Consider the following 9,705-nt stretch of genomic DNA (forward strand, 5'->3'; position numbering starts at 1 on the left):
GGTTGGGGACAGTGGCAAGAATGGAAGGATTGTCGAAATTAAAAGTATGATTCAGGTTTAATGCGTGTTCTCATAATTTAGATGCAAGTGGATTACAGGAGTTGATGGAAGTTTTGTGCTGGGAAATTTGGTTCTTAAGTTGGTTTTTAGTTTCGCCGATATAGAAGGAATTGCAGCATGGGGTTGAACAGGGTATCCGGTAAACCGCATTGGAACGGTGTAAGAAAGGAATAGGAGGGTCTTTCAATTTGGAAAAAAGATAGGAAATTTTATTGTGGGACTTTAAGCCAAGATGTAGGGTGGGAATAGTGGATCTTAAAGATTTTTGAATTTTATCAGAAAGAATGGGGATATACGGAAGCGACCTGTACTGAACATACATACAAATATATAAATACATACAATACAAATACATAAATACACCCCTCACCATCTCTTTCTTAAAATAATATACATTTATTGTTACTAATTATCTGTATTAATATAATTTTAAATAGAGATAATCTATTAAAGATAGAGATAATTATTAAAGTACATGTAATATTTTATTTAAGATTTCAATAAGTGTTGAAGACCCCCTGACTGGCTATCTCCTGCTGTCCCTTATCTTGGACTTGGATGTGGTCCCTATGCTGCCGAAGGAGATAGACCCAGCCGAGAAGACACCCTCGAGCTGCTCCTACAGGATGGCGTTGTGGCTCTCTTCTTTTTCCTCGGGAGCAGGTGGAAATAGTCAGTCCCGTTGAAGTGTTCCCTCACATGCTCCTTGAGGATGTAGACGTCACCGGGATCACAAGTACAGAAATGGCAGAGCATGGGCCCATTCAGCCAGCCCAAGCACTCTCTTAATGTCGGCAGTTTGACGAAACCTCTCTTTGCAAGGTGAGCTATTACTTCTGTCAATCCAAAAAAAACAAATGTTTTGTAATTAAAAAAAAATTATACATCTTTTATCTGATTCATTCTCATAGAAATTGGCATTTTTGATCAAAAATTTGAAGTGCTCGTATGAAGCCGAAAAAGAAAAATGGAGACAATCTCTAGAATACATCAATTGAAATTCATTATCCCTTTAATCAATAACTAGTTTATAAATAAAAACACGGACAGGTCTATGACAGAAAAATAGTGTTTTGAACTCAAGTGGTTGAAATTACCGAGTACTTTGAGCCATCAAAGTCCAAAGTCGGTTGAGTTGTACACAAAAGAAAAAAACAACTACAACATATCTACAAATAAATAGGCTGTTTATTTGTAATGCTTATTCAAAAGCTGTTATAGAAAAAATTACTTTGCTTATTGTACAAGCATTGACAAACAATGTTTTTTTTTAATATTCACTCGATTTAACAGTAATACCAGCAGCCAGAACTTTATTCAGTTTGTTGAAGCTCAATGGAGAGGTAACTAACAGGATGCTGAAAAGTGCATAACAAAGATGGTGGGAATGTATACCCAGTAAAGTAAGCTGAGACTGGCAAACTCCAGATTCAAAAAAGGAAGAGTACTGTGATCCTCTCACCACTTAAACTTTCGTCTTAATTTATAAATAAAGACATCACTACAAATGTTAACGCCATTATATAATTACCTTGTAAATAATTGTAAATTGTATTTGAGTTTTATTAGAATTTAATTTAGTTACATCTATTTTTATTTGTATTGTTTTATTTAGATTTAGTTATATGAAGAAAAATGTGTAATTATATTTGTTTGTAAAAATGAGTAATAGAGACAGTTGCTCGGGGCTGATGATTGTTGCTAAGAGGCGTCACCTAGCAACGGATCGACCATCTTAGTTTTTTATAGCAGTTCCGACTAATTAGTGGCTCTGGTAGCGTCATTAGCAGCCCAGTCTGCGTTTGGTTGATGCTATTTTTATTTGAAATTTTTTGAGTGTACTCGTCGTCATAACAGTTCGGAACCAGACCACATCTGTGTTTCGATTATAATATGAGTTCCAATTAATTAAGTAATTAGTGGCCAACCCCTGAACCCAAGGAAAGTGTGTAACCAGCCCTGTCTGCGTTAATTTTGTCGGCTCGCCAAATACAATACGACTGTTGGATATTTGGACCATCGATGAGCCAGATCTACATATCTCGGCAGCACTCTTCCTCGGACCTGTCGCAGTAGGGCAAACGGTTCGCCGAGCAGTATTTATTTTATATATTTATTTCTTTGTTTTGTGTAAATTAGTTTTATTTTAATTTTCATAATTTATCGAAGTATTTTATTTTTATCTGAAAGGCCTTTTTATTTTTACTTGTATATTTTGTTTATGTTAGTTTTTAAAATGTTTAAATTGAACCAAATGAGTGTTTAATCCGAGCAAGTTTATTTTTTGTTCATTTTAAAGCCTTCCAACAAAAAGACATAGTCGATTTGAGCTGGCTTTAACAACAAATAAGAATCATAATTAAGGTACAGAAGTAGCCTGGCTTATAAACAGGAAAGGGAGGCGCCAGTAGGTGCTATTGTATATGTATAATGTATTGCATTATATTATTATCTATTCTGTAACCATATAAAAAATAAAGAGGTTTGAAAAAAAACAGTATATGCTAGCTTTTTCTATATTCCTTCTCATCTGCCAAATCAAATGATCAAGGGAAAAAAGTAAGAAAAATAAATATCCAACAAAATAAGTCAACTATAGCCGAATTAGCTAAGTTACTTTCGGGGGTGAAATCCACTCTCTTGTTAATACCAGAGCCTTATGGTTATAGGAGGACTATTGAAGGATTAGAGGGACAGTTGAAAGAATCATTCCAACCCCATTTGAAGCTTGCATCTGGACCTGTAAAGACCTCTCTCACAAATGAATATGAGAGACACCACAACCTTGGGATTAATAATCAGGGTTGATATAAAAAGATTAAAATGATAATAGGATCTTTTTATGCTCCCCATGTTTAAGTGATATGTAAAAATTCATTTTTATTGTATACATGTTGCTCTATGGCAAACGGTGAATATATCGATTGTAGTCCCCGTGTGGAGTAGCTAGTCTCCCATCGGGCGCCTCCCCAGGTGGCGGATAGGAGGATTCTCATCAGATATGGCGGGAACCGGGGAAATAAAATACCCGCGGTGGACAAAAACTAAAATAAAATCCAGGCTCGACGGTTCCTAGAATAGGCGGCGTACTAGTCAGCGTTTGTTCCTCAGGTTAGAGGAGCGCTGTATTAAACCTGGCAGTAGGTATAAAATGCTATTTTCCAAAATAAAAATGGAGGGAAATATTAATAATCATACAACGGTGCAGGAGCACGGAACCCCAGTACCGGCGTCGGAAGGGAACGGGAAAGGGGGTTCCCCGGCGTAGTCATCATACGTCCGCAGTGCTGCAATGGTAGCATTTAATGCTACAAGGATCACTGGAAAAAGTGAGACTAACGAAAGAAAAATGGTGGCAGGAAAAGTCAGGCTGTTTTCGGGAAGTGGCAGTGAAGCCGACAAAGACCTGACTGTCGAGAAGGGAAAATGAGCCCCAAAGGAAAATAGAGAGAGGAAGGAGGGGGAGTCACTTCTTTAGCCCTACCCAGAAATTGAAAGACCCGTCCAGAGGGCGGAAGTAATTCAAAGACGGGTCAAAAGCTACTTGGAAAGAAAAAAAGGTATCTCATGAGATCCAGAAATACCTAAATGCCCAGCTGAGAGAATTAGCCAATATAATAGTAGAACTGGAATTCCAACGGAAAGTTATCCCGGAAATAGAGACTGAAATGGTAAAACAAGCCATGTATACCAATGATCTACACAATCTCTCAAAAGGTCTCCCAGATTGTGCTCCAATGGTAGCAGAGGCTATCGGGGACGCCATAGGAGCGGTCTATGACCAGAAGAAAAAATAATGGGTTTCGCCTACTCTGAAAAGGGTTTCTGGCATAATATAAGACCTGGAAGGGAAAGTCGACGAAGAAGCCCATTAGCCCCATTACCCACAACAACCACTTAGAACGTACGGCCGAATGTTGGGCTAAAGGAAGAAAGAAGGGGAATGAGGACCGAAGAGTAGTGCAGGAACCGAAGACGATGGAAGACTGGGTCTTCAGTGCTAACTCCGCTGAAGGAGAGGAGTAAATATAAGGGCGCGAAACAGGCCCCAATGTCCCAAAGGTCCAGCCAGACACCGTTCTGTAGGGGAAGGAACCTTAAATCGGATACCTCTACAGACGGTGAGGAAGAGGAAAGTGGAGGCTGGAAAAAAGCCGTGCGAAGAAAAGAGGAAGAAAAAGAAGACCCCAGACCAGGAAGTGCCTCCGGAAGTAGGGCCAAAGGAGAGGAAAAACTAACCTTCACTGGCGTCCTTGCGAGCGTTTCGGCCATTCCGCTTAAACCCCAGGTGACTGCGACAAGTCACGCTCAAGGGAAGCGCAGCGGGGTGGACTGCAAAAAGATATATACAAGGAACTCCCGTGCCAAGAAGAATTGAAGAGCATTGGAGACATAAAATTGATAAAAGTCACCCAAAAGTGACAGAAGGCGCTGACCAGGCACAAAAGCCTCTCATCTGGTATAAGTTGAGGGAAAAAGGATTACAGGCGAGCCTTACTGTGGCACGCAGGCCTCGCCTGGAAGTAAAAGGAGTCCCCAACATTTGGGACGGGAGTATCCTGGAGAAATACCTTTGGGACAAAATTCCTATAGAGGCTCCAAAGGAAGATAAAGACAGGAGGGAGTGGCTTAGACCCTGCTTCTCCACTCCCGCGAGGGGCGGCATCACAACTACGTGGGTGCTTGAGATGCACCAAGCTATGAGACTCGCCCTGATGACCCTATCTGCGAGTGACGTCAGCGGAGGATGGTGGAGCCTGACCATCAGGGATTACCTGGACCCCTTGCTCTGCCTTCGGTGCCAAGAATACGGACACCCTGCCAAAGCCTGTATAAAGGAGGTGGCGTGCAGGTGGAGCCCAGGGACTGGGCACAAAGTAAAGGAGTGTCCAGAAAAGAAGAAGGGTGAACCCTCGTTTTGTAGAAATTGCAAGGCGAGTGGCAGAGCAAGGAAATATCTCCGACATTGTGCGGGCAGCAGGGAATGCCCGGTACATCAATATGGCCCGGAGACGAGTGGTTGTGGACAAATTGAGAACTCTCGCCCGAAGTGCTGACATCTTGGCGATTCAGGAGCCTTGTTGTCGAAAGAATGTGGTCACAGGTTTTGGAACTACGTCGAGGGTGGTTGGTCTAGACAGTGGCGAGAGGAGGCCTAGAGCAGCGATTGTTGTCGTTAACCCTGCCCTCGAAGTATTGGAACTGAAGCAATTCACCACAACAAACCAGGTGGCAAGTCAGGAGGGGGAGAGTTGCCTTCGCTCTGGCCTCAGCATATATGCCGCCACGACAGGCGAATGTAAATATCAAGAGGATAATATAGCTGCTGTGGAGGCTGTCGCGCTAAAGTATAAAAGCGTGATAGTCTGTTCCGACACCAATTCATGGAGCACGACCTAGGGTTCTGTTCGCACAGACGCTAGAGGAGGCTGGTAGAAGAATGCGTGGTGAGGTGTCAGCTGGTTATTATGAACGAGCCTTCTGGTCCCACATTTGTTAGAGCGCGGGGCCAGAGTTGGATAGATGTGACACTTGCCACGGCTCCCATAGCAAAGCGTATTGCAGACTGGACCCTACGGTCAGACTCGAGCTCCGACCTTCAGTGTGGTGGAGGAGGAAGGCGGTGCCCAAGAAGTAGAAAAGGGCTTTGTGACCCAATCGGCGAACTGGAGAGCGTTTTCCAGTGAATTGTAGGAATACTGGCTGACAGAGAATGGGAGGAGATGACCCCGATAGATGAGGAGCCCGAGATTGACCACAGATTGGCAATGCTTACGGGCGTTATCACTGAAGTGGCGAGTATTTACCTCCAACGCCGAAGGGCGAGAGTACGTACGGTCCCATGGTGGCCGCCGGCTCTAACGCAGTTAAAAACAGAATACTACATGGCCAGGCGTAGGTACCAGGAGTGCAGAAACGACGACAGGAGGCCAGCACTTCGAGAAGAATCTAAGCATAGGTATAGGGTATAACGAAACGGAGTGCGTTGCCAGAAGAAGAAGTCCTGGGACAAATTTATTGTAGAGGAATCAGAAAAGAATCCCTGGAGAATCCTGTACTGGGTGGCACTGGGAAAGGTTAAGCCGTTACAAGTGATGACAGCTATTAGAGTGAGAGGTGCCCAGGCAACCACCTTGGAGGAGGCTGTCAAGATGTATATAGATTATACATACCCTAGGGATGATCCGTCCCCGGATAGTGCAGATGATAGAATGGTTAGACGCACCATGTCCACCATGGGATATGTGGGACGTTCGTCTTGCTGTGGACAGACAAAGGATCGGAAGGGCTTTCTCTGTTTGATTGAAGAAGAGAATTATCCCTTCTTCAGGGAGTTCATTTACGGGTGGAAGGAGGTGATAATATATTTAAAAAAAATCGATTGTAGCCACTAGCCGTTATGTACTAGGTCTAACGGCCGGTTGCCAGTAGGTAGTTGTAAAAGCTTTTGTTGTGAGTGTGGTGTTGTTTGTTCTCACTACAGTAAGGACGTATTATGTTATTTAACCGTAACTAATATAACAGTAATAAGAGTAAAGACAATTATATGTGTCCACCACCCTCGCGTTCAACACCCCATAATCTAGATCTCCCTCATCAATGTTTGGAAAGACTTCTCTGTTACTCCAGAGAGGTAGATTTACCGCTATTAATGGGCAGAGATATTATGCTCAACACTTGTTGTAGGGAAGCACAGATACCAATGAGTGAGGTAAAGCCTTGGTGGAATTTATAGCCTCCACTGATTTAGAAATTCTTAACAGAAGTGGCAGAGTAACTTTTGTTACAAGAGAAAAATACAAGGTTTTAGATATAACACTTGTATCAAGCCGCATTAAAAGCCTTTGTAAAGACTAGAGGGTTAAGTCAGACATAACATTGTCTGATAATTGGATGATCATGTTTAAGTTAGGAGCTTCTGAGCCTCTTCTCCCATTGAAAAGAAACTCGAGGAATACATACTGGGATCTTTTCAGGGAGAGGCTGGAATGTGATTCATCATGTTTGGAATTCATTCATATATGTTGGGAAGACTTTCCAGGTCACAGTTAGACATGGAACACAGCCTTCTCAAAAGAACTGATATATCAGCCTATGGCAAAACTTGGGCAATGATAGAATCCAGTCAGATGGTGGTCAACTAAACTGACTAAATTACAAAAAAGACCTACAAAAGCCTATAACATGGTATATTAGACAGAGGTGGACTAGAATTAATAAGTATAAAAGGGAACTAAGAAGTGATAAACAAGATGGCAGTGTAAGTTCTGTAGCAATATAGAAAGCATGTCGGAAGCCTATCAACTTAAAGCTATTAGGCAGTAGTGATCAACAGCCATTAGATGCGCTAAGGAAACCAGATGTAAAGTGAACCTCCAGCCTAGAGAAAATCTTGTCCCATTTAATGGAGACACATTTTCCAGGATGCAAGCATAGCAATTTAGACAATCCTCTAATCATGGACTCTCTCAGAGAGGCTCCCAATGAAGAAGAAAATTGGGCGTTAGCGAGGTCTATCATTATGAATGGGGCGAAGAGGTGGGTTGTGGGGAAGCTCAAGCCATATAAGACCCCAGGTAGAGACAGTATTCTCCCATGTATATACATTTTGCTTTCATAGAAGGACTTAATCCATTACTCCTCCGTATTAGGGCATTACTCAAAGCCTCTCTGGCATTGGGTTATATACCAGAAACATGGAGAAAATCATTGATAGCTTTTATTCCTAATATTGGAAATAAGGACTATAGTGTCACCAAATCCTATCGACTGTAAGCTTGTCCTTCTTCCTTTTTAAGGTTGGTAGCAGTTTATCTTACAAGTAAGGTGTTATTTCCAGGCAAAATCTATTGAAACTGCCCTGCACCTCTTGGTAGGAAGGATTGAAAAGTCCTTAACACATAAGGAGTCCACTTTAGGACTCTTTTTCGATGTAGATGGGGAATTCGACAAAACCAGGCCTGAAAAAGTCTGTAAACTCTTAGTACACATTTCTGTCCCGAATGTGTTAATTAGTTGGGTCAGATTTGATCTAAATAATAGAATAATTCTGTAATAATAATAGAATTACCTGAAGAAGGCACCAGACTACAGGCGCAGGCAGTGGGGGATAATCCCAGAGGAGTTGGATCTCACCATTACTATTGTGCCTAGTTATGGGCAGCCTATGAGAAGAGATTTGAGGACTCTAGAATATTCGCTCAGGCATTTGCGGACGATGGAGTGATCCTCATGACAGAAAAAATCATAAGAACTGTCATGGAAATAATAATCACCATCTTTTCAGTTAAGTTACAAGCTGTCAGCTGACTGAGTATCTGATCAGCTGTTCAATAAATATATATAGTGGGACGATCCCATCAATAAACAGTGTTGATTTAATGCTCAGAGCGAGTTGTTCACTCTACCTACTTCCTTTTTTATATAAGTCTCTTCCCGCAGTCACGCAACTGATAGTCAGCCATTCAAGTCTCCCATTCCAGTCACCTAAAGTCATCTCTACATCGGTAAGAGGGTTCAAGCAGGCATTAGAGTCACTGGTGGAGTTTAGGAAGCTTAAGTTAGTGGGTCCATGGACATTAGGGAATCTGAACTGGTAATGAGAAAGCTGACAACACTTCTAGAACCAAGTTAGGCCTAAATAGAAATGAACTCTGATTACTAATAGGAGTTCTTACAGGTCATTGCAGACTTGAAGATATCTTAAGATTTGTGGAGTAAATAAGTGGAAACGGTCCTACATTGTACAGCAGACAGTGACTAGAAGATACAGTCCTCTAGGCTCTGATAGAATAATGGAATATGAGGCTTCCTCCATTATAAGGATGGTCCCTTTTAAATTTCATTAGAAAATTAAAAAGGTTCCAATATTCATTAAAAGAACCATTCCATTGGTCTGTTTTGGAATTGGCAAAAAGGACTAATAGGCCCACATACCGGATACGTTCTTCCAATATTACCAGTACCTTATAATAGCCTCACTTATAATATAATCGTTTTTGTTATTGTTGCACAAGAAAACCTTCCTATAAATTCTTAAAGTTCAGAAGATCGTTATTGGACAAGGGCAAAGATTTACCAAATCGTCTAAAAAAAAAAAAACCATGAAAAAAAAAATTCATTGCTAAAACAAAAAGTTCACCTACGAGAAATTTGCCACTTACTAAAAACCAACTCAATAAACAAATAAAATCACTATTCACACCTCAGTGTGATCCAGGCACACATTATGGCCATTGGACTTTTGACTTTCACCTTCTATTTACACTTTTATGATAACAATAAAAAAAAAAGGCAAAATGAAAAGAGATGAAATATAGACAGGGAAGGAGACTAAAACTCATGGAAATGGTAACCTATAAATTCAAGTTTGTTCTAGTATTTTTATCTCATACCGGATAATTTAATTGCACAGACACACAGTGTTTTTATAAAGTTAATTGAAAACGTTATTTACATCTAATATGGTTGAATTTTATAGTATAAATATTACACCAAAGTTAATGATACACAAAGGGGTAGGAAAATGCTTTAATTATTAAAAACACGTTCTGAGAAAAAAGCATGTAGCTGCATGACTACCGCTTGCCTGAACATTGATTGAACACAGTGTTCAAGAACTAACACAAGGCGGGCCGGGGACAA

The 9,705-nt window shown here is 41.1% G+C and overlaps 1 protein-coding gene across 1 annotated transcript in view; it reads right to left on the reverse strand.

Moving 5' to 3' along the window:
- Nucleotides 1–523: 523 nt before the first annotated feature.
- The window catches only part of LOC106690133 (aprataxin), a gene marked incomplete at its 5' end in the record, with an annotated part of 25,015 nt that continues 15,833 nt past the window's right edge, over nt 524–9,705 (reverse strand). Inside the window, 1 exon segment of the mRNA XM_067052557.1 lies at nt 524–896. Coding sequence (XP_066908658.1) covers nt 628–896 — 269 coding nt within the window.

This window comes from Halyomorpha halys, unplaced genomic scaffold, assembly GCF_000696795.3.
Source record: "Halyomorpha halys isolate HHAL.00 unplaced genomic scaffold, Hhal_1.1 Scaffold49.1, whole genome shotgun sequence".
In the NCBI taxonomy this organism is placed as follows: Eukaryota; Metazoa; Arthropoda; class Insecta; order Hemiptera; family Pentatomidae; genus Halyomorpha; species Halyomorpha halys.